Source organism: Stegostoma tigrinum, chromosome 34 (genome assembly GCF_030684315.1).
Source record: "Stegostoma tigrinum isolate sSteTig4 chromosome 34, sSteTig4.hap1, whole genome shotgun sequence".
Taxonomy (NCBI): Eukaryota; Metazoa; Chordata; class Chondrichthyes; order Orectolobiformes; family Stegostomatidae; genus Stegostoma; species Stegostoma tigrinum.
This window is the reverse complement of record NC_081387.1, coordinates 8039944-8065772: the sequence shown is the minus strand read 5'-3', so window position 1 is coordinate 8065772 and position 25829 is coordinate 8039944. Positions and strand designations below refer to the sequence as shown.

The window sequence follows — 25829 nt, the reverse complement described above, 5'->3', positions numbered from 1 at the left end:
CCGGGAATGGGTGAGAGTATTATCCATGATACCAGTGTTCCTGGTCAGATTGGAGATGGATTGCATCAATTCCAACTACACTCCCCAACCATCCAATGTTATGCACATAATTTCATTGAGATTATCCTTCGCTCATTTTTCTCTCTGCTACTATGTGTGGGTACTCATTTTAAACGGACTCTGTTTACTGTAAAATGTTGAGCATTCCCTTTGAGATGTGCGAAAATTCAACCCTGACCCTGATTTGACTCGGTTGTGTCACCAGGCTCTGGATTAGAAGGTGAATATTGTAGGCTCCTAAGGAGGAATCTAACTCTGCCCCACACTCCAGGAAGGTACAGGCTGGGTGTAACAGACAAGAAGCTTAAAGAAGACACAACACCAGGTCCAAGAGTTATCCATTGACAATCTCTGTCAAGTCGACAGCTGATCAGCTACATTTGCTAGGGAGTAGCCTGAAACTGTGCTCTCGTCCTCTGTTGAAATGGCAGTCTGTTCAGTTGTCACAACCTTGTTCATCATTCAGCTCGATTATGCCTGATCCATATTTTGGTTCTATCAATCCAAGTTGACTGTATCTCATAAAGCCCTTGCTGGTTCTGTAGTGCAGTTCACTTGGAGGCTCAGTACTGCTGGGCCAATAGGCACTTTCTCCATGTTATAGTTTCGAGGTAAAGATGTTGATGGCGGAGGCTCCAACTTTATTATCGTATGTCTGACCAGGAGTTCCTTCCAATCACCATTGCCTGCTAATTATCATCTTATTTGGCCGAATAATAAACATCTCTGTATTTGACCTTAATGTCCTCCAGTGGGACTTAAACCCAGATCTTCTGGCTCTTCCAAGCAGGATCCCAATGAGCCACAAAATTTCCTTAAATGTCCGCACCCAGCAAAAGAGTGAGGGGTGGGCATGCAGTGGAGACATTTTGGAATGAGCCTTTGCCCAGTGCGCAATCATTTTCTATCAATTTCTTCACTTTGGTCTGGACAACAGGGAACCTCAAATGTTTCAGGATAGCGAAGCACGTGACCATGTAGCTGTGGATTTTTTTTTGTTCCTTCGTGGAATGTGGCTGTTGCTGGCTGAGTCAGCATTTTTCACCTGTCTCCTATTGCAGAGAGGGCAGTTCAGAGTCAAGCACATTTCAGTGGGGTGGAGCCATATAGGCCAGATGAGGTAGGTTCGGCAGATTTCCTTCCTTAAAACACTATCACTGGGACAGGGAGCATTCCTCATCCCCTCATACATTGCAGGGACGGGCTCTGTGTTATGCTATGTGACCCACCAAGGACGATGGCAGTGGGGCAAGGGAATTTGTTGAGACATTCATGTCCTGTGGTGACTCATTCATTCTGAGGTTGAGCCAGTTTCAGATTATCAGTGTGTTGGCAGTTAGCCAGAAGGTTTTCTTCTTCTCCTATCTCTGGTGAACTTATGAACTTATTTCCTCTTTGACCCCTTTCACCCTACCACATTCTCTTCCACATCCCACTCCTCCCCCACCTATTTGTCTGTTTCAGGGCTCCCCTGGAGTGAGAGGCAAATCGGGACCGGGGGGTCCCATCGGTCTCCCAGGACGTCCCGGACCTCAGGGACCTCCTGGCCCAGCAGGGGAGAAAGGAGTGCCGGTAAGTCAGCCCCTTGGCTTCTGAAGAGGGCAGTGGGCCAAAGAAGCAGGTTGCTGTACTGCACCAATTGGTTCTGTACCTATTGGTTGTACCATTCTTGCTTTTCAAGGGCTGTGGGTACCAGTTATCTGTTGGATGATGGGGAGTGGGCTAGGGGATCGAGGGTTGAGGGTGGGGAATGTGTAGATGGTCCCCTCAGTTCCAAAGATTGGGATGGATAAAATGTCCTTCGGTTCCAGAAGGGGAAGGTAAGCCAGGACAACTGTCAAAAGATACGCACACTACTGCAACCAGAATTGTGTACCTCAGAATGGTGCACCTGTACCACTGTAGCGTTAGAGAGGCCTACAGCAGAGAAAAAGGCCCCTCAGCCATCGCGTCTGCACCGCTTGAAAACGAGCATCACTCGAAGTGTAACAGTGATAATGAGAACTGCAGATGCTGGAGAATCCAAGATAATAAAATGTGGAGCTGGATGAACACAGCAGGCCCAGTAGCATCTCAGGAGCACGAAAGCTGACGTTTCGGGCCTAGACCCTTCATCGGAGAGCTCTCTGATGAAGGGTCTAGGCCCGAAACATCAGCTTTTGTGCTCCTGAGATGCTGCTGGGCCTGCTGTGTTCATCCAGCCTCACATTTTATTATCACTCAAAGTGTCACTGCTTCGTTTGTCTTTTGTTGCCTTTTCTCTGTGGGAGGAGGGAAGGTGAGTTCACTGTGAAGGAGAATGGTGGGCTGCGGAGTTGTTAGTTGTTTTGTCGGGGTGCAGTGCTATTGGAACTTTTAGCGAGGTGAGTGGGATGGGGTGGGGAGTAAACCATACCCTTGATTTCAGGGCTTAAACGGCTTCGGTTGCGGAGAAGTGTGCCCATAGCTTCCTGTGTGCCAACTTTTTGTTTTTTTCTCTCTCTATCTGTCTCTCTCTCTCTTTCTCTCTGATATGCAGGGTGGTAAAGGCCCGATTGGTCCCGCTGGCCGAGACGGTGTTCAAGGCCCTGTTGGACTTCCAGGGCCTGCGGGTACCCCTGGAGGCCCTGGCGAGGATGGCGACAAGGTAAGGTCAACTTTGCTGGTGGCAATGCTTCTTCAGGTGAGTGGCTCAGAGTATCGCCTTGGGAGAGGGGTGGGAGGATGGTCCTTCCCTTGGCCTCCCACAAAATCCTGGGAAGAGGCAGCAGGTGCCACACAAGTGAAGGTGCCCATCTGGAGCTGGAGTCATTTCTACATGTTCCACATTTCTACCCTGTGGATGAAATTATTTCACTCCACCCCACCCACACATCTACTGTAAATCTCTTACCTTTTAATTCTTCTCCCCTGGCTCATAGATTATAGAATCCCTACAGTGTGGAAACAGGCCCTTCAGCCCAACAAGTCCACACTGACCCTCTGAGGATCCCACCCAGGCCCATTGCCCCATACCACTCATCCCTGAGCACTATGGGCAATTTAGCAAGGCCAAACCACCTAGCCTGCACATCTTTGGACTGTAGGAGGAAACCCACGCAGACACGGGGAGAATGTGCAAACTTCACACAGACAGTCGCCCAAGGGTGGAATTGAACCCAGGTCCCTGGTGCTGTGAGGCAGCAGTGCTAACCACTGAGCCACTGTGTTGCTTGTTCACTCCCTCTGCCTAGAGGTACATAGGTACACCTTGGTCTTCCCTCAGCCACCTGCTTCCCAAAAGAAACAACTCCAGGATGCCCAATCTTTGCTTATAACTAAAAGTCCAATTAGATCCACATCGTCTGCAAATCCCCTCTCCTGCTCCTGACGAAGTCCCCTCTACTGTGTGTTAAGGGTAGCAGGACAATTGGATTTTGGATTTTGGATTTTGACACATGGAGGTGTCGCCTATATGATAAACAGTAGAAATTGGGTGACCAGGGTGAGAGTGGGGGTGGTGGATAGTAGATAGTGGGGTTACTCTTGTGATGTCCTTCTAAGCTGTCTCATCACTGGGAAATAGGTCTCAAAGTAATGTCCTGTGCAGTACCCAATGGTGGAATATCTTTCCAGTGGAAAGTAATTGTGGTGTAAACTTCACAAGAACACGAAATTTAGCGGTGTGCAACATCAGACCTCTCCTATCTTGTGGGACTTTGTTCAAAATGGGAAAATCTGCTGTTAAACTGAATGACATGATCCGGGTTCTCGGAGTTAATTGTGAGTGAGTGGGAGGTATTGTTTATTTCTCTTTCCTTTTTCTCTAGGGTGAAGTAGGTGAACCTGGACACAAAGGGAGGAAGGGCAACAAAGGTGAACATGTAAGTACAATTTTCAGCACCGCTCTCAGTCTAAGCTGACCCCAGGTTGGGAGGGGAATTGTGTCTGGAGGGTCTTTGATTTGAAACTTCATTTCATAGCACAGTGACTGTGTGAGTCGCAAAGGATGGTGTAACTAAGTGGATGTTGTCTTCAGTATATCTCTATCTGCGCCCAAGCTGAACTGTATAAGCAGGCTTTTTTGGTGCCTAGGCCTGTGAAATCTCAAGATCTTTTGTCCAACCTCCTTCAAATTTATGGTAGCTAGGTTTCATCGTATGGCTGGGCCTTGTTGCCTAGGCTCTGGAATTTCCATGAGGCAACTACAGCCTGTGGAATTTATGGCCTTTATTATCTCGGCCCTTTGAAATTTATGGGCCTGTTGCCTAGCCTTCGTAGAATCTCTGTGCCTTGTTGTTTACACTTTGTAGAATTTCTATATCTCCAAGCTTAGGTTCTATGAAATTTATGGGCCTTTTCCAGGCTGAATTTCTCGGTCCTGTTGTCAAGGCTGCATGGAATTTATGGCCCTTGTTGTCTTAAGTCTGTGAAATTTATGGGCCTTGTTGTCTAGGCTTCATGGAATTTCTAGGCCTTGTTGTTGTATGGAATTCCTTGGATTTTATGTCAATGAACTGTGTAGAATTTCTAAATCTTTCAAGACCCAAATGAAGTATGAGGGGACAGCTGTCACAATGAGACTTGTGGAATGATGGGTCTGTCCTTTATTCAGAACAGGCCAGAAGATCGAGGACAAGATATATATGAAGGCCAATACTTAATTAATAAGAAAATCAAATGAATATCACCCAGGGTCTCCGTCCCACCTCTAGCTCCGTGGCAATTTAGAAGCTTCAATAGCCTGAGCTTCAATTAGCCCTGTCTAATCAATTAAATCAATGGCATTAATAAAACTTAGGATATTTTAGATTAAAGTGTAGATTAACATAATGTACAAAATGCACAGAGTGTTTAGCTGTTATCTAACAGTAGTACCTAAGTAATTCTAGATGTAATTGTCTTTCTATTATTTTTGTCCAAGGCATTTATAACATCTCATGTGTGTTTTTCAATTTATTTCAGGGTCCACCTGGTCCTCCAGGTCCAATTGGTCCCGTTGGTCAGCCAGGTCCTGCAGTAAGTACACACCATGACCGGAAGTGAGCAATTTTTCTGAACCTGGTCTGCCACAAAGACTAGAATTGACTGCTGTGGGTCATTGGGCAGTACGCTCACCTTTGAGCTCATAGGTTGTGGAGCTGCGGACCCAGCTTCAAATGTCACCTTGGTAAATGGTGGAATTTGAATAAAATAAGAACAGTTGGAGTCAAGAGTCTAATGATGACCGTGGAACTATTGTCAATTGCTGGGGAAAACTCTATATGTTACACTAATGTCCTTTAGAGAAAGACATTGCCGTCCTTATCTGAGATAGTAGGAACTGCAGATGCTGAAGAATCCGAGATAACAAGATGTAGAGCTGGATGAACACAGCAGGCCAAGCACCATCATAGGAGCAGGAAGGCTGACGTTTCGGGCCTAGAAGGGTCTAGGCCCAAAACGTCAGCCTTCTTGCTCCTACGATGCTGCTAGGCCTGCTGTGTTTGTCCAGAGCTACACCTTGTTATCTCGCTGTCCTTACCTTGTCTGGTCTATATGTGACTCCAGACCAACAGCAATGTTATTGACTCTAACTGCCCTCTGAGCAAATAGAGATGGATAACAAATGCTGGCTGAGCCAGCAAAGCCTGATCCGTGATGAATTTAAAAAGAAACGAAAGAAACCCACAACAGAGTTCCTCCAGCCCACTGAGTCTTTATGCCAAAAATGCACGAGTACGTACATTAGCCCCACTTGTTCCTGCACAAGGCCTTGGACATTATGAATTTCAAGTGCCCATCGAAGTGAAGAGCCAGCAAGAAATTGCAGATGCTGGAATCAGAGTCAATCTGGTTTGGAGCTGGAGGAACACAGCAGGTCAGGCAGTATCTTGGGAGCAGGAAAGTCGATGTTTTGGGTTTTTACCCTTCAAGAGTGTAAACCTGATACGTTAACTTTCCTGTGCACTGATGTTGCCTGACTTCTTGTGTTTCTCCAGCTCCACACTGTATTGACACAGCTCATCCAAGTACTTTTTTAATGGTTGTGAGGATTCCTACCTCAACTACCGTCTCAGGCAACACATTCCCTCATTGCCTGTTGGATGAAAAAAGAGTTCCCGCAAATTCCTATGAATCCCTTCCTGCCTTTCACTTTTAAATTGTGCCTCCTTGTTATTTAAACCTGGACCACTGAATCAGCTGCTTCCTATTTCCTATTCGTGCCTCACGTAATCTTATATACTCCTATCACGTACCCCTTCAGACTTCTCTGCTGTAAAAAAAACAACTTGAACTTATGCAGTCTATCTTCATAGCTGAAATGCTCCACCCCAGGCAACATCCTGGTGAAAAGTGGGAGAGGTGGCAAGATATGATTGAAGGTGCAGTTTTTGCAGCCGAGCCAGTGAAAGACTAAAGGTGGATGTAAAAACAAACTCTTGTGTGGCTGTTTTTGAAGGATGGCAAGGGAATTCTCCCTGGTTGCTCCTGGCCCAATATTTATCTCAAGACCAGAATTAGCAAAAATGCACTCATTGCCCATTGTCGTACAGCTGTTCGTGAGAGCTCGTTGTGTGTAACATAGCTGATATTTCTACACTAACAATGTTTGAGATGCCCCATGACACTGGCCAGCATTCAATAATGATTATTCTGAACAAGGAATAGTAAGGTCATTCAGTCCTTTGAGCTTGGTCCCCCATTCAGTAAGATCATGGCTGATCTGATTCTAAATGCAATTCTAGACTCCTGCACGATCTCAGTAATCTTTCACGGCCTTGATAATCAAAAATCTGTCTACCGTGGGGAGTTAGCAGGTAACACATACATTGATTACTTGCATTTGTATGACACCGTTGGTGATACTTCAGAGGAGTGCAATAAAACATGTATGGAGGCATTAGGGAGGGTGTCCAAAATCTTGACTGAACTTATTTAGTTTTAACGATAATCATAAAAGAGGTGATAGTCAGGGAAGTTTAGAGAGTGAATTCTTGACTTTGGAGCCCAGGAAACTGAAGGCATGGCCCCCAATAATGTCAGGGATTAAAAATTAAGCCTGCTCATTAGGCCAGAATTGGAAGAGGAGGAAATCTCAGGGGGTTATTGGGGCTGGAAGAGATTGTAGTGATCGGGAGGGAGTGAGGCCAAGGAGAGATTTGAGACCAAGGAGGAAAGCTTTAAAATTGAGCTGTTGCTTGATTTGGAACTGATGCCAGTTATTGAGCTCAGGATGAAATGAAGGAACAGTGCAGGCTCTGAGTTAGGACACTATGGCAGAGTATTGAATGATCCCAAGTTTAGGGAGGGTACATATTGGGGGAACAGTTGGGAATGCATTGGAGCAGTGAATTTTGTAGCTTCATAAAGCACTTAGATCATGTAGAGTAAATCTATAAAATTGGAAAGGACTAGACAGAGTAAACACAGGAATGACTGTGGCTTCAAAAATAGAGGTGACAGTCTAAGGATGTGAGGGAGACAATTTGGACTGAAATGAGGAGAATGTTTTCACCGACAGAGTGGTGAGCCTTTAGAATTCGCTATCAGAGAGAGTAGCTGAGGCCAAAAAATTTAATGTTTTCAAGAAAGAATTAGATATAGCCCATAAGGCAAAAAAGCCTGAAATGGTATGAGGAGAAAATGTTGACAGAGTATGGATGATTGGACATAATCATATTGAATAGCAGAACAGGCTTGAAAGGCCAAATGGCTTACTGTTGCTGCTATTTTCTATGTTTCTAATGTTTGTCATTCCACCAGCCTTTATGGAGATTTGCTACACACATACATACTCCCACAATCATGTCAGATCAGTACTGGTTACATGGACTAGTTATTCACTAACGATTTTAAAAGGTTCAAACATATTCCTGATTTTAACAAAGGAAAAACAGTGAAGTATTTGTGGGAGATGGATATCGATAGTTCGGATGGTAGATTTAGGTGAGAAATAGGTGGAGGTTTGAGTGAGAATAAACATTGGGATGAATGGTCTGTTTATGTGCCATGTATCTTATGTAAATTCCTGGGGATAGGATGGAGCAAATATTCAGACCCAGAATTAAAACACGATCAATTCAAAGTTAAAGAAAATCACAAACACAAGAGGGGTGCAGTTTTAGAGATAACAGTGTGGAGCTGGAGGAAAACAGTAGGCCAGGCAGCATCAGTGGAGCAGGAAAGTTGACGTTTCAGGTCAGGAGCCACCTTCGGCTTTGCAGTGGGGTTATAACTCACCCCGTAAAAACTGCAGATCCTGGAATCAGAGATACCACCGTGTGGAGGTGGGGGAACACTGCAGGCTATGTCCCGACCCAAAACGTCAACTTTCCTGCTCCTGTGATGCCACCTGGCCTGCTGTGTTCCTCCAGCTCCACACTGCGTTAACTCTGACTCCAGCATCTGCAATTCTGACTATCTCTGAGTGGGTTATGACTCCATTGTGAAGAAGGGTCCCGACCCGAAACATAAACTTCACTGTGCCTCTGCCTCTGCCTGGCCTGCTGTGTTCCTCTAGCTTCACACTGTGTTATCTGTGACTCCAGCATTTGCAGTTCTTACTAACTCTCAGGACGGCAGTTTTAACCCAAACAGCCCATGGGGGAGCCTACAGGATTGGACTGGGGGTGGCAACAGGACTTGGCCGTGAAGATGCAGGAAAGATGTTGCACCCTTTTGCTTGGGACAGGGGGCGAGGTTTGGATGTGGTGCAGTCTACAACCAAGGGGACGTATTCTCTGGATAAGGGCAGGTCATTTAAGGCTGGGTTGAAGAGGATGTTCTTCTTTCAAAGAGTATTGGACCTTTGAAATTCATACCTTACATGGTAGTTCTGTTAAGTTTGTTCAAGACTAAGAATGATAAGTTTCTAGATACTAAAGTTACCCATTTGAGACAGAAATGAGGAGAAATTTATTTTCTCAGGGGTGGTGATTCCATTGATTTCTTTACCCCAGAGGACTGTTGAGGGTTGGTCATTATGTATATCCAAGGCTGAGACAGACAGACTTTTAATCAATAAGGGAAGCAAGGGTTGTGGGAAAAGACAAGTAAGCAGAGTTTAAGATTATCAGAACAGCCATGATCTCATTGAATGGTGGAGCAAAATTGATAGGTTCAATGGCCTACTTCTGCTGCCTCGTCTTGTGGCCTTATACCAAGGGTTAACAGATCAATGCAACAGTGGCCTCACTGTAGAGATCAACCATTATTTGGTTGAATGACACAGCAGGCTTGAGGGGCTGAGTGGCCTATTCCTGCTGTTTTTCACTCTTTCCAGTGTAACACTGGTATTACCCACGCCCCTATCCCATCCTCTGATAAAATGCAATATCAAGCATGACGCAAGCTCAGCATCACAGCTGATCCAGTGAGTTTAAGACAACCATAACCTCACTCACTCCCAGAGCACAGATGGAGCATCTCAGAAACTTGAGTGAGAGATTGTTAAAAGTTATGATGATACTCATGGTGCAACAAGGCTGATCAATCGCCAGTATAAGTTATGCTGGGCAGCGAATCTCCTAATGTCTACCGCACTTCTGGGTGGGCAGGTCCTGAGGTCCAGACCGACTTGAAGATGGCAACCGTCCTAAAGGGGCCCTCCATTGCAAGGCTGGAACTCCAGCCTAGAATCCCAAATGGAGGCATATCTCAGTCACCATACTGGTGCCTCGTTGCTCCACTGACATATGCATGAATGCGTGGAGCTGCTTAGTTGCAACAGAGGAAGGGTGATGACTGTGGAGGGAGAGGTAAGTCGCTCGATTGGGACGCTGAAATGGAATTTAGTCTGACTGGAGCGGTCTCAAGATGCTCAGGTCAGAAGGGTCCGACTGGCAGCTTGAGCCCAAATCTGACATTGTGCTGCCCCCGTTTCCTCCTGCAGGGTGCTGATGGAGAGCCTGGCCTGAGGGGCCAGCAGGGACACTTTGGACAGAAAGGTGATGACGGTCCCAGAGGCTTTCCAGGATCACCGGGACCAATTGGCCTGCAGGTCAGTTAACGGGGCTAATCTGTGGGATGCCTGAAAGGGAGATGAGATGGGTCTCGTTCCTCCCAATGCCAGTAGAGAGGGCCGGATCAATAGGTGGCACTTTGAGAGGTGAGGAACATACTTTGGGGGGGCAGAGTCAAACACTGGAGGTGGGAGGGAGGCTTCCAAAGGTCAAACATTTTGGGGATAGGAGTCAATGAGCAGAAATATTTTAGAGGGATGGGGAATACTTGAGATGCACACTGGGGAGGTCAAATTGTGCATGAGGGAACTTGTTAGGAGGAGGAGTGAACATTTTGGGGAATAGGTGAATGGGGTTATACTGAGATGGGAAATATACACTGGGAGAGGGCTATTCACTGAGACAGCACCTTGTGATAGACAGGACTAAGTGATCCCACACAAACAAAAAATGATCCCACATCCAGTTGTAAATGGTTGTTGATGGTTAAACAAATCATTAGAGCACTAGGCTTCACAAGTATCCCCATCTCAATAATGGGGGAGACCAGCACACCAGTGCAAAAGATAACGCTGAAGCATTCACAGCAAACTTCAGCTAGAAGTGCCGAGTGGGTGATCCATCTCGGCTGCCTCCTGAAGTCCCCAGTGTTATGAAGGCCAGTCTTTTACCAACAGCTCATTTCACATGATATCAAGAAACGGTTGGAGATATAAGATCCTGCATAGACCCTGACGACAGTTCAGCAACAGTACTAAAGACTTGAGCTCCAGAAATTGCCACACACCCCTGATGAAACTGTTCCAGTACAGCTACAACTCTTGAATCTACCTGACAATGTGGGAAATTACCCAGATGTCCCCTGCACTCAAAAAGCCGGAAATATTCAACCCATCCAATTACCACCAATGCACTCTCTGAAAGGTGTCAGCAACAATGCTAACACTTGCACATTGATGTCCAGTTGGGGTTCCGCCAGGACCACTCAGCTCCTGACCTCATTCCGGCCTAGGTTCAAACATGGACAAAAGAGCTGAATTCCAGGGGTGAGGTGAGAGTGACAGCCCTTGGCGTCAAAGCCATATTTGATCAAGTCTGGCATCGAGGAGCCCTGGCAAAACTGAAATCAATGTGTATTGGGGGCAAACTCTTCACTGGTTAGAGTCATGCCTGGGCACATAGGAAAATGGCTGTGGATGAGGTCAGTCATCTGAGCTCCAGGACATCTCTACAGAGGTTGCCCAGGATAGTGCCCTTGGATCAACCATCATCAGTTGCTTCATCAATGTCCTTCCCTCTATGATAAGGCCAGAAGTGGGGATGTTGACCGATGACTGTACCATTTCCAACTCCACAGGTGTTGGTGCAGCCCTTGTTCATATGTTGCAACATCCAGGGCTGATTGGTGACAGTTACTATTCATGCTACACAAGTGCCAGGGACTGATCATTCCCAACAAGGGAGAATCTAACCACTGCCCAACATCCAATGGCAAGACTCTCTGAATCTCCCACTATCAACAACCTGGAGGAATCATGTTTACCAGAACTGGAATTGTACTAGCCATATAAATACTGCTTGGACTGCAACAGTTCAGGAAGGACGCTCACCAGCAGCAAACAGGAACGGACAATAAAAGCTGGGCAAGCCAGAGATGCCTACGTTCCCAACCCTTTCCCATCTCTTCCTAAACACTCCACCCTTTTCCATTTCTTACTTCAGAAACCACCCTTTTTCATCTCCTTCATTCTCCTCCCTTCACCATCACCTACCCATTTGCTCGCACCCCCATCACCTCCCACTGCCTGCTCCTCTCTCTGCCCTGTTCTGATCATCTGCGCAACACGCAACTTGCATCTGATTCTCTTCCCATATTCTCACCTCAACACTTCTCCTTTATGGTCTACCACCCCACACACTCCTCCTTTTTAGTGTCCCTCCACAACACACTTCTTCCTTTCAATCTCACTTCCCCACATACTCCTCCCTAACCTTCCTCCCCGAAACGTTCCTCCCTAGCCATTCCCCCAACAATTTCCAACCCTCTGACACAATCCTCCCTAATAACCTCCCCAGCCACGTACACTCCTCTCTAACCATCTCCCCCAGTTTTCTTGTCCCCCCACAAAACTCATCCCTATCGATATCTCCCCACACATACTCCCCTCTAATGATCTCCTCACCTATACACTCCTCCCTAACAACCTCACCCACCAGCACATTCCTCCCTAAACATCCGCCCCACACTCTTCCCTAACCGTCATTTTCCCCACACTCCTTCTTAACCGTCCCCCCAACATGCGCCTCCCTAACAATCCCCCCCCAACACATTTTATCCCTAACAATCTCCCCTTGCCACATACACTTCTCCCTAACCATCTTCCCCAATACGCTTGTCCCTAAACATCCTCCCCACACACTCCTCCCTTACGATATCACCCCACCACACATTCCTCCCTAACAATCTCACCCCCCCAACTCATAGTCCTCCATAACAATCTCCCATCCTGCATACTCCTCCTCAATGACATCTCCCACCCATACACTCTTCCCCTATGGTCTCTCGACTGACTTGATTCCCTCCCTTGATGCAGCAATTCTTTACCCTGTCAAGGGCTTGTATTAATACCATGTGATATCTGGCGATGACTCGATGGCAAGCAGCTAATTTGGCAATGTTTCATTTTGTAGGGAATGCCTGGGCCTTCAGGAACCAAGGGGGAAACTGGTGATGTTGGTCCCATGGTGAGTTTCTGTCCCGGTCTCTCTATCTGTGGCACTGTCAGTAACCCACTCCTGCAACACCCTAAATATATATCCCTAAATATATATATCCCTCATGACTCTTTTTGTCTTTCCTCTCACAGGGTCCACCTGGCCCTCCTGGTCCAACAGGCCCTGCAGGTCCAAATGGAGCAGATGTAAGTATTAGCCTCATTTCTGTACTTGAGTACATAGTTGATTGACCCTTGGCAATGCCCACCCTCGAACACATTCTCATGTCCTATTTTCTGTCCCTTTGTCCACAGGGTCCTCAAGGTCCTCCCGGAGGCATTGGCAACCCAGGGTCCATTGGAGAAAAGGTAAGATGTTGGAAAACCCAGAGGAAGCAGGAGATGCATCGTGAGCTTGCACTTGAGTGAGAGGCACCCATATAAAGGGTGTGAGAGTGCATGAAATTGGTGTGGATCAGGCACTGGTCATATTTAATCAGCAGCTTTGGGTGGCCCAAGTTGCCACATGCTTGACACAATAATAGGCTTTTCACTCTGAGCTTCGGTGTGGCTTGCAGTTGTCGGGGAGTGGTGGGTTGAGCAGGGCAGAGAAAACACCTCATGCTCGTGCTTAAAGTTCCCCCCAAAAAATACAGTGTTCCCACCAACTTGTGGGCATCTCTTGCCCAAGATTTCCAACACTGGAGCCATAACCCCCATGGAGTTGCCAACCATGCCTTGCATCCCCTTCTGGCCTAGGTGGAGGCCAATCTCGAACTGCAGGAGGAAGGTATGAACATTTGAGCTGTGAGAAGGTGCAGAGGCCAGGTTAGGCAAGAGAGCAACAACATGACAGGAGCTGGAAAATCCAGAGAGATGCAGAACAATTCATTTTGTCAGAAAAGAGAAAAAAAGAATATTTTTCAAATTTGTTCAGTGTGATTTTAACGTCCTTGCAGACCAATCTCAGAAAAGTAACGTACAGTCACAGACAACAGTTAAGGTAACAAAATAGAGTTTGAAGTTTATCACAAGAAGTTTGGACTATGAGAATAAGGAACCTTTGCTGTGATTGTATTGGAACATGGGATTTATGAGGAAGATTACGCCATTTTGCCTTGCAAGTCACCTCCACCTTTTAATAAGATCATGACTGATCTGACTGTGGTTTCAATTTCACTTTCCTGTTTGATCCCCATGGCCATTGACTCCCTTGTCTATCACAAATCAAACAACTCTGCATTCAGCATTTCAAGGACCCAGCTTCCACAACTTTCTGGGGAAGTGAATTCCACAGACTAACACATCTAGGGAGAAAAACATTGCCCTCACCTGTCTTCACAGAGAAACATCTTATTCTATCTCCTACTTCTAGATATTTTCTAATCAACCTAATCAGTGATCTTAATATGACTGTAGAGGTAGGACTTGAACCTGAGCCCCCTGACTCAGTGATAGGGATACTTCCACTGCACCACAAGTGTTCCCCTAACCACAGTTCTAATCTCCCTACTAGAGGAAACATGTTTTGAGTATCCAGCCTGTAGCCCATCCTCCTCCTAAATGCCTATAGTAAAAAGGCTCAGTCTGTCTGACCTTACTTCATAGGATACGCCCTCATCTGCGAATTAATCATGTTGAATTTCTACCGAGTTGGGCAAAGGTGAGACCGCACCTGGAATACTGTGAGCAGTTTTCGTCTCCTTGTCTCAAGAGGGATATCCTTTCAGATGGGGCGCAGTGAAGGTTCACCACCTTAGTTCCTGGGATCAGAAGGTTATCCTATAAATCAAAGAACTGCTATAGCACGGAAGCAGGCTATTCTGACCAACATGTCTCTAAATGAGCGTAATGGCTTAATGCCATCCACCTGCCTTTTGCATCTGAAGGCAGATTGAGGAGACTGTGCCTGTGCACTCTAAAGTTTAGAAGAGTGGAAGGTCATCTCATTGAAGCTTAGTAAGTTTTTAAGGGGCTTGACAGGGTAGAAATTAAATTTTGCCTGACTGGTGAGTCTGTAACAAGGGTGTTACAGTCTCAGAATAAGGGATCAATCATTTAGAACATAAAGAATTCTTCATTACAGGGGTTGTGAGCATTTGGAGACCTCTAGCTAAATGTATTGTAAAGGCTCAGTCAGTGAATATGTATGAGTGAAATTGGTGGATGCTTTGTGCCTAAGAGAATTGGGGAGCTAAGTGTCAAGTAAATTTGGAGTTGTGAATCAGTCATGGCCATCTAGACTGGCAAAGTACGTTCAAGGGGACGAACAACCTACTCCTCTCATTTCGTCTGCTGTTTAAATTGTGCAGTGTTTTGATGAGGCGACTGTACAGAAGGTGTTCCACTTGTTGGTGAGACCAATAGTAGGGCTCGTAAATATGTGACCCCAACGGGGAATTCTGCAGAAGGCTATTTATGCAGAGTTTTGTTAGAATGTAGTATAGTGACTGAGGTGAACAGGACTGATGCACTTCAGGGAAACTGGAGAGGCTAACAGATATGCTGATTGTTTGATATGTATGGGGTGGAAAGAGGCTTTCAGGCAGCATAAGCACGAGCCCACACCCTTTGGAATGAATGGCTCATAGACTGTGTAACTGATGTACCCAGTTAGATCTAATTTGATTGACAGCTATACTGGGTCACAGAGTCAGTTTGGCAGTTAGTAAACACTGGAAGTCACTGATTGTCTCAAATTCGGGAACGTGAAGGGGCAGTGTTAGGAAAAAATGTAAGTAAACTCAAGCTGAATTGGTCAGATTGTGCTGATCTTGGGCTTTTTAAGACTACAGTTTAGGTGAGGTGAGAAAGGGCATGGTTTAACGATTGTTGGAGTTGCTGCAAGTAAGATATTACAATGTGATTTGGGCTGTATGCAATGAATTAAACAGCAAACCCAAGAGACAAGAAATGACTGCTATAGCTAGATGAGCAATTAAAAATAACAGAAACATAAGGGAGAAATAATCACACTTTAACCATAATATAGATTTTGATAATTTTGACAATCTCTAGCATTTTATACCTGAAAAATGAAGAGTAGACGCATGAATTGTATATTATTTATAATTAATTGTATGGGATAGTGCGTATTCACTGAGGATTCACTTGAGCCCCTATAAACAGGTATGTGTAGGATATTAGATTAAGAAATGCATGCTAGAAATGTGCATCTCTAATTAAATTCTTATAAAAGTTCATAAAGATTGACTCTATGTGCATTCTTACACCATCTGACTTTCTGAAATAAAACAAAGTTGTGGTCTATTGTAAGCTGAACCAGAGCGATCATGAATATTTCTTGAACTGCTACAGTTACTGTTCATGCAGATGCTGACAATGAATGCTGTCTTCCCTGTAGGGTGAAGCTGGAGAATCCGGTGCTCCTGGAATCCAAGGTCTTCCCGGGCGAAAGGTAAGTACTGTCCCCGTGCTTTCAAGGTGTAAAAATGTTTTAGTCTGAATACATTTGGAAGTCTGGGGTGTAGATTTAGACCGTAGCCAAATGGCAGCGAGTCAGAGTGATCTGTAGATAGGTGGCACAGGAAAGGAGGTGCAATAATCTGGCACCCAGATCAAACTAAATCAGAAATTCAAACAAGGTTTGCTTGATCTCTCTGGTATGTATGAACATCCCATAGTATTATTGGAAGAACAGTAATCATTTCCTAGCTGGCATTTACCCCTTAACTAATGGCATGAAATAACTTATTTTATAATTATTACACGTGAGATCTTGCCGTACACAAATTAGCTAGTTTTGTGATTCAATAATATGTGATATGGAGGGGAAAAATTCCAGACAACACAGAGTTCCCTCAATTTAATGTTATGCATGTTAGGTACTGCATGTTACTTCATAGTGAATGCACTGTGCCTCTTAACCCAATTCAAGGGAAAGGCTTCGTTTTCTACATGTCAAGCCATTCCCTTTGTCCCATCTTTGCCTCACCACTAGCAGTGTTGCTACTCTGGAATTCCTTTCCCCAACTCACTCTCTTTTCTTTCCCTCCAAGCTTCTTTACAAAAGCCCACCTGTTAGTCCAAGTGGGCTGCAGTACCTTTGCTTGGTATCCCATCTTTGCCTCATAGCCCTTCTATAGCACCAAGTGGGATATTTTAATTTTACTTCTCTTCATCCTGGTTTGTTGTTTTTTTTTCCCAATCCAATGCAAAGATTAAAGTGGGTACCAATCATGTCATGGGAATGGAAGGTGGCTGAGGCTGATACAGTCTGGACTGTCTGTCGGTCTAGGCCTGCCTGATGAGGAATAGTCTCTTGCACAAATGGCTGAAGGCCCTGTGTCTGAAGGTAATATAAGCCACAACAGAGGATGTGTCACTGGGTGAGTAAGGGAGAGGCAAATTTAGTGAAGTAAAATGTGAACATCAATTTAATAGGAAGCTAATAAGTGGTCTTTCCTCAAACGCTGTGTTTTTATTTAAATGCAGGGTCCAAAAGGTGAAAGAGGAGAAAAAGGAGAAACTGGCCAACCTGGTGAAGCTGGGCCTCCAGGTACTAGAGGGCCCATTGGTGACGATGGACCCAAGGGCAATCCTGTAAGTAGGCTGCAAATCTGCCTGATGGCTATATTTTTGATTACTAAAGTCTTTGGTGCTCAGAGAACTGAGGGGCTTAGCTTCTTTACTACTGGGGAAATAGAGCTAGATGTATTTCTGAGCTCTGTGTATGAGCCTGAGGCAAAGGCCTGATCTTCAATTGAACTGTAATTAAAAAGGGGATAATGTTGGTCAGTCAGCCTCTGCAGAGAGAAAGAAATAGAGTTTAAGTTCCAAGGATGTGTCCCTCTTTTGGTATTTGTAAAGAACTGCCCTCTGTACAGAATTGATCGGAAACCTGTTGTTGGGGGAAAAAAGACACATCTAGTTCATCAGTGCACTTCTGGGAACAAAATCTGCTATCCTTACCTGGTCTGGTCTACATGTGACTCCAAACCCACAGTAACTTAACAGCCTTCTGGGAAATTAGGGACAGGCAATGAATGCTAGGCTAGCCAGCAACACCCACATCCTATGAATGAAAAACAAAACAAAAAAAAATGGGTTTCATGTTGATCAAACTCTCTCAGCCTTTCAATGCTGATATTGATATACAGCTCTCCATCCACAAGTTGTAAGCCTTCTGACCTCTTATTTGTTCCATTTCTGTTTTCTTACTGTAGGGTCCTGTTGGCTTCCCTGGTGACCCTGGCCCTGGTGGTGAACCTGGACCACGTGTAAGTGTGAACAGGCTCTAAGCACTCAGTATCAGCAACAATGTTTGACAGAACTTTGCCCTTTCATTCCATCTATCCCTGTTTCCATTGAAGACATCATTGTTTCCATCCCTATTTGCTCTTGATAACTTTGGTGGTTATCCATCTTTTTGATCTGCTGCTGTCAAAAGGATGGGTGTAAGAGGGGTGCATACATGTTCACCCACAATGCTGGTGGGGAAAGAGTTCTGGGATTTTGACCCAGCAACAGTGAATGAATGCAACATGGTTCCCAATTGGGATGGTGAGTGGCATGGAGAGGACCTTGCAGGTTGGGGTGTTCCCATGTATCCACTGCACCATCCTAGATGGTAGAGATTGTGGGTTTGGAGTGTGCTGTTGGAGAAGCTTTTATGAGTTGCTGCAGTGAACCCTGAATATGGTACGCGCTGCTGCCATATGCGTCATTGTGGGTGGGAATGAATGTTTTAAGGCCATGGCTGGGGTATCAGGTGAGTGGATTGCTTTGTCCTGAATGGTGTTGAGTTTCTTGTGTCACATTCATCCATGGAAACCCCAGGTTTGAGATTGGAATTATACTGCATATTCCCGGTCTTCCTCTTTCTGCATAGAATCTGAACTGATCAAACTGCTTTTTGCTCCATTCTATACTGCCCATTCATTTGGAACTTAGGTCTCTTTCAGACATCTGTTTCGGCTACACTCTATAACCTCTTGAAGTAAAAGCTCATTGTAAGCCAACTTAGAACAATCCTTGTGCACTTGGGATATATTTCCACTCAACTCCACATCAGAAGGTGCATGGTTTGAAACCTATTGAAAACATTCTTCAAGGCTAGAGCTTGGGCTCAGAATTAATGTCCTGAATACCGGTGTTTTTTCCATTAGGTGAGTGTGACTGGCCCTTCCCAGCCATATAGGACTGATCACAGCTGGTCCTAATGATGGTGACAAGAACAGTCTGTCCAAATGTTATTGATCCTCATTAGACTTCAAGGCATTCAAGCTGAAAACCTATTCATTGCTTCGAGCTTTACATCTTGCTTCCTTCTATCTTAAACAAGGCTTGTGTTATGGATACTCAGTCCAAAGAATCTTCCCCAAGTTCTCCATCCCAGGTTCTTCAATTAAAGCTGTTGACCAAAGAAGAATGGTGTAAATGTGAACACTGCTGCTTTTATATAGAAACAGCTCTTCTAGATATGAAAACTCACTCTCTGTGCGGACAGGTTGTTCCAGGTGAGAATAGTGCCTGTAGAAATGGATAAGATGTACTACATGTGAACATAGCTTCTATATTTAGACACACAGACTTCTACAGAAAAACAGGCTGTTCAGGGTGTGTGTATTGCTTTCATCTAAAAGGAAATGTAATTCCAGTTCATTGCCCCTATCCAAGGGTAGGCTGTACTATGATTGAACACTGTGCCTTTTTTGTGGGCAGAGTAGAGGTGGGTAGAATGTATTGCAATTTGCCAAAAGAGCTGCTTTATATTGGCTGACAAAGGGCTTATGCCTCAAATCTGCCTCTGCATGTAGACAGGCTGTTGTAGTTGCCAATAATGTTCCAATTTACAGACAATGAACTTGAGAAGTGAGTACTGCTCTGATGCATGAGCAGTTTGCTCTCTCTGTGAATACAGCCACTGTTTGTCAACAGTTTGTTCTATATCTGAGCATTTTCCCAGTCTGTACAGACAGACTGTTGCAGAAGTGAATGCTTCTCCTACAAGGTGACAAGCTGTTCTAGGTCTGAACACTGTCCTTGTATGTGGACAGCTTTTGTACGACCTGTAGAAGGATTGTCAGTAACACCTCTACAGAAAGTGAATAGTGTTTCATTCTGTCCTATCCCCATTAATATGTCCATTTGTTCATGTATGTTCTCCCTGAGATCCTAATTCCTCTGAAGAAGGGTCTAGGCCTGAGCCTCCCTGCAACTCTGCTGCTTGGTCTGCTGTGTTCATCTAGCTCTACACCTTGCTATCTCAGATTCTCCAGTATCTGCAGTTCCTAATTTCTCTGAAACAATTTTTACCCCACTGCGAAGCCTCTTCCAAGGATGCCTACCCTGAAGAAGTTACCCTCCTCCTTCCGGAAAAGGATTTTCTGAAGAAGGGTCTAGGCCCGAAACGTCAGCCCTCCTGCTCCTCTGATGCTGCTTGGCCTGCTGTGTTCATCCAGTTCTACACCTTGTTATCTCTCTCCTAATTCCTCCCCTTGTATACCCTCTCACCTCCCTGTATTCCCATGCTTTTCTGACTCAAAACACCACACCTATTTTTTTTCTACAACCTGTCAGTTCTGGGTGCAAACATTGCCAGGTAATAGTCTTGGAGTCTGTTTTCTTTCTCCTTTAGAGCTTAATGGTGTTGTGCAATGTATCCCTAGGTTCTTGTGGTGGTGACAATCTATGCTGTTGACATGTGTACCTATAGTCTTGGGAAACAGCATGGGAAATGGTTAATCCAGCAGATAACATCTGAAAATGGAGGCATACCATTATGTTCACAATTAATTCATTGTAGTCATTCTTATGCTGGTCTTTTTATTTGTCTTTGTTTAGGGTCAGGACGGTGCCAAGGGGGAAAGGGGAGAGACAGGCGAGCAAGGACAAGCTGTAAGTAGTGATGGAGGGAGTTCTCTAAGTAGTGATGGAGGGGATTACTCTGTGTATTTATTAACATCTGAAACTCACTATTTTTCCTTCCTTCATAGGGGTCTCCTGGTCCAACTGGTGAAGTGGGACCTCCAGGTCCACCAGGAAAGAGGGTAAGCAAGTGTTTTCAAGAGTGTTATTAACTATTCAGAACCTCTTATCTGACAGGATTTACATAATGTGATGATTCCCCAGAGGTTGTGTGAAATCGGTGTCTGGATTTGGGGGTGGTGTAAAAGGTCTGTATCAGGGTCTGGGGGATCTGTGTGAGGTCTGGGTCTGGGTCCAGGGAAGTTGTATGAGGTCTTTATCAGGGTTTGAGGGAACTGTGTCAGGCCTGTACCTGGGTCTGAGGGAGCTGTATGAGGCTTGTAACTAGGTCTGGTGGAGCTGAGTGAGGCCTGTGTCTGGGTCTGGGGCAGCTGTGTGAGTCTTGTATTTGGGTCTAGGAGAGCTGTGTGAGGTGTTTATCTGGGTTTTAGTGGAGCTATGTGAGGCCTGTATCTGGGTCTGGGGGAACTGTGTGAGGCCTATATCTGGGGCCAGGGGAGCTATGTGAGGCGTATATCTGGGCCTGATGGCTGAGTAAGGCCTGTATCTGGGTCTGAGGAAGCTGTGTGAGGTCTGTATTGTGGTCTGGGGGAGCTGAGTGAGACTTGTATCTGGGTCTGGGAGAGCTGTGTGTGGCTTGTTTCTGGGTCTTGGGGAACTGTGTGAGGCCTGTATCCGGGGCCAGAGTTGCTGTATGAGGCCTGTATCTGGGTCTGAGGGACCTGTGTGAGGCCTGCATCCGGATCCGAGGGAGCTGTGTGAGGCCTGTTTCTGAGTCTGAGGGAGCTGTGTGAGGTGTTTATCTGGCTTTAGTGGAGCTGAGTGAGGCCTGTTTCTAGGTCTGGGGGAGCTGTGTAAGGCCTGTGTCTGGGTCTGAGGGAACTGTGTGAGGCCTGTACCCAAGGCCAGAGGAGCAGTGTGAGGCCTATACCTGGGTCTGATGGCTGAGTGAGACCTGTTTCTGGGTCAGAGGGAGCTGTGTGAGGCCTGTATCTGGGTCTGGGTGAGCTGTGTGAGGCCTGTACCTGGGTCTAAGGGAACTGTGTGAGACCTGTGTCCAGGGCCAGGGAAGCTGTGTGAGGCTTATGTCTGGGTCGGAGGGAGCTGTGTGACGCCTGTATTTGGGTCTGGGGAAGCTGTGTGATACCTGTATTTCAGTCTGGGGAAGCTGTGTGAGACCTGTATCTATGGTCTGTAAGTGGACTTGTGAGCTGTGTCACATCTACATTAGATCTATATCCAGATGTGAGAGAGCTCAATCTGTGTCTGTGTGTGTCTGAGTCTGGAAAATGTGTGCTTAAGATCTCTTTCTTTGTCATAAAGTCATAGTTCTACAACATGGAAACAGACCCTTTGGCCTAACTCGTCCAGGCTGACCTGATATCCTATATCAAACTAGTCCCATTTGTGTGCATTTGGCCCATGTCCCTCTAAACCTTTCCTATGCTTGCACTTCTCCAAACTTCTTTTAAATGTTACAATTCTACCCACCTCTACCACTTCCTTCGGCTCATTCAATATATACACCATCCTCTGTGTGAAAAAGTTGCCCCTCAGGCCCCTTTTAAATCTTTCCCTCTCACCTTAAACCTATGCCCTCAAGTTTTAGGCCCTTGGTATTGGGGAAAATACCTTGGCTATTCACCTTATCAATGCCCCTCATGATTTTATTAACTTGTATAAGGTCACCCCTCAGCCTCCTATGCTTCAGGACAAATTGTCCCAGCCTTTCCAGCCTCTCCTTTACAATGAAATTTTCCAGCCGTAGTAACATCCTTGTAAATCTTTTTTGCACCCTGTCTAGTTTAATAGCATCCTTCCAATGTCAGAGGAGTTGTATGCAGTACTCCAGATGTGGCCTTACCAATGTCTTGTACAGCTGTAACATGATGCACTGATGAAGGCAAGCGTGCCTGTGATGCTACTTTCAAATAACTGTGCATCTACACCATTCAGTGTCTCTGTTCGACAACACTCCCTAGGTCTCTCCCATTAATGTGTAAGCCCTGCCCTGTTTTGTCTTAGCAAAATGCCACACCTTTCATTTATCTGAGTTAAACGCCATCTGTCATTCATTGGTCCACTAGCCCAGTTGATCATGATCTCATTGTATTGTTAGGAAACCTTCTTTCCTGTCCAGTATGTCACCATTTTTGGTGTCATCTGCAAACCACATAACCACGCCTCCTCTATTCTCATCCAAATTGTTCATATAAATGACAAACAGCGGGAGAGCAATCACCAATCCTTGTGGCACACTGTTACTCACAGGCCTCCACTCTGAACAACAGTCTTCTACCATCACTCTCTGTCTCCTCCCATCAAGCCAATTTTGTATCCATTCGGCTAGTTGTCTCTGGACCTCATGTGATCTAACCTTACTAACCAGTCTACCATGCGGAACGTTGGCAATGGCCTTGTTAAAGTCCATGTAGACAATGTCTCCTGTCTGCCTTCATCAGCCATTTTGGTCACTTCTTCAAAAATTCAGTGAGGTTTGTGAGATATGATTTCCCATGCACAAAGCTATGATGACCATCCCAAATCAGCCCTTGCCTTTCCAAATGCATGTAGATCCTGTCTGTCAGAAACCTGTCTAAGAACTTACCCACCACTGATGTTTGCTTTGTAGTTCACTAGCTTTTCCTTGCAGCCCTTGTGAAATAATGGCACAACATTAGTCACCCTCCAGTTTTCCAGCAACTCACCTGTGGTTTTCGATGACTCATGTATCTCTGTTAGGGATCCCACAATTTTTTCCTTTGTTTCCCACAATGTCCAGGGATATGCTTGAACATGTCCCAGGTCTTTATCTACCTGTGTGTGTTTTAAGACCTTCAAGAATCTCCTGTCTTTTAATGTGAACGTAACAGTTTACTTCCCTGAGTTCCCTAACTTCCATGTCTTTCTCCATGGTAAATACTGATATGATTTTGTGCTCCTGAGATGCTGCTTGGCCTGCTGTGTTCATCCAGCCTCACATTTTATTATCTTGGAATCTCCAGCATCTGCAGTCCCCATTATCCATGAAATATTCATTTTGGATTTCACCCATATCCTGCGATTCCATACATAGATGGCTTTGTTGATCTTTAAGAGGCCCCGTTTTCCCTCTAGTTACTCTTTTGCTGTTAACATATTTGTAGAATCTCTTTGAATTCTCCTTAACCTTATCTTCCAAAGCTCTCTCAGGTCCCCTCTTGGCCTTCTGATTTCCTGATTAAAGTACACCTACACCCTTTACGCTCCACAAGGGATTCACTCACATCTACATTGGGTCTGTGTCTGACAGTCATAGAGCTGTGGCTGTGTTTGTGTGTATCAGGCATGTTTCTGGGGCTGGGAGAAGTGTGTCTGTGAGATCCTTTTCTTTGTCTATGAGATCATTATCTGAGCCTGGGAAGCAAGCATGTGAGTGAGATCTGTATCTGAGCCTGGGGTATGTGAATGAGATCATTATCTGGGTTTGGTGAGTGAGTGAGATGTTTGCCTGGGTTCAGGGAGTGCGTGTGTGAGTGAGATGTTAATCTGGGTCTGGGATGCGTGTGTATGTGATTGTGATGTTTATCCAGTACAAGATTCTTTCCAGAGGCATATTGGCTTTGGATTGATCTATCAATTTTGGACTATTCGCTAGTCAGAAAGACAATTTTCTCATTCGCCATCCTTCCCTCCATGGTTTTGGTTGCCTAAATAAGTTTAACATTCACTTTTGTCTCCCTCTCTCTTTCTGATTTTTCTCATAGGGTCCAGCCGGAGCTCCTGGTCCAGAGGGCAGAGAAGGCGAGAAAGGAAGCAAGGTAATAGGTTTGGAGAATCTACCCCCTTTAATATTGTTCCTGGGAGTGACAAGGGTTTGTCTGTGTCAGTGAAGAGGTACAGAGGGATGAAGTGTTCTGAATGCATGCTGGAGACTACCTTACCCCATAACATGTAGGGTTTGTATATGCCCAGTGTATTGTAGTGAAAATGCTCTGAGGTTTTTCATGAATTTGGAGGAAAGTTGCCATTGGATGGATGGCTTGATTGGACACATTATATGAGTAACAAAGCGCAAAATCATCTTTAAACCTTGGATGTTTCAGCAGCTGAAACACCACTGCGAAGATGTCTTATCGAACAGCAGTAAAATCACCCGTGGGTTTGTGTCCAATTCTGAACTTTACAGAATCTGAATTTAGTTTGTGTGGGGAGGGGAAGTGCAGGGGACACAGAGAGAAGATCAGCATAGACTGTGTGTCAGCAGCAAGATAATCATGTTTCATGTTTTGGAATTGGAACGTTGCTAAATTGAGAGAAGACATGTTGCCAAAGCTTTCTACCTTGCATTTTTTGCGACTGATGTAAAAACTTCAAATTTTAAAAACCATACCAATTGATACAACCAGGGAAAAGGGTGCTGATTGGTTTACTAGTTGACTCTTATTAAGTGAGGCACAGCTATGGGGTAGGCAGTGAGAAACTACAGGTTCCCTGTGTCCCTTAATGGTACGATAAACATGCAAGCTTGAACATATTCCTTTACTTTGCAAAGCATCGGTCTCTGCACTTTTCTTTTAAAATTCATTTGTGGGATATAGGCATTGCTAGCTGGCCAGCATTTATGGCCTGTCCCTAATTGCCCTTGAAAAGGTAGTGGTGAGCTGCCTCCTTGAATTGCTGCAATCCACCTGCTGTGAGTTGACCCACAATGACATTTGGAGGAAAGTAGGATTTTTGAACTAGCAGCAGTGAAGGAACAGCGATATATTTCTAAGTCAGGATAATGAGTGACTTGGAGGAGCACTTGAAAATGGTGTTGTTCCCATGTACATGCTGCCCTTGGCCTTCTGAATAGAAGTGGTTGTGGGTTTGGAAGATGCTGTCTGAGGATCTTTCGTGCATTTTTGCATTGTATCTTGTAGATACGCACTGCTGCTACTGAGCATCAGTGGTAGACAGTGTGAATTGTTGTGGATGGGATGCCAATCGACATCATTTAGGATGGTAAGCTTCTTGAGTGTTTTTGGAGCTGTTCCCATCCAGGCAAATGGGGAGTATTTCATCACACTCCTGATTTGTGCCATGTAGTTGACAGTCTTTGAGGAGTCAAGCAATGTGTTACTTGCCACAGCATTCCTAGCCTTCAACCTGCTTTTGTAGCCAACATATTTACGTGGCGAGTCCAGTTGAACTTTAGGTCAATGTTAACCCCCAGGACACT

General features: G+C 45.2%; 1 protein-coding gene across 5 annotated transcripts in view; it reads left to right on the top strand.

Annotated features, from left to right (window-relative positions):
* Positions 1-25829, top strand: part of LOC125467727 (collagen alpha-1(V) chain-like) — a 256531-nt gene that overhangs the window by 204205 nt on the left and 26497 nt on the right. For all 5 annotated transcript variants that reach the window (XM_059639782.1, XM_059639785.1, XM_059639787.1 and 2 more), the window contains 14 exons: positions 1525-1632; positions 2579-2686; positions 3849-3902; positions 4984-5037; positions 9893-10000; positions 12654-12707; positions 12830-12883; positions 12992-13045; positions 16041-16094; positions 17132-17239; positions 17863-17916; positions 20483-20536; positions 20635-20688; positions 24373-24426. In XM_059639782.1, coding sequence (XP_059495765.1) covers positions 1525-1632; positions 2579-2686; positions 3849-3902; positions 4984-5037; positions 9893-10000; positions 12654-12707; positions 12830-12883; positions 12992-13045; positions 16041-16094; positions 17132-17239; positions 17863-17916; positions 20483-20536; positions 20635-20688; positions 24373-24426 — 972 coding nt within the window. The remainder of the gene's footprint in view (positions 1-1524; positions 1633-2578; positions 2687-3848; positions 3903-4983; positions 5038-9892; positions 10001-12653; positions 12708-12829; positions 12884-12991; positions 13046-16040; positions 16095-17131; positions 17240-17862; positions 17917-20482; positions 20537-20634; positions 20689-24372; positions 24427-25829) is intronic.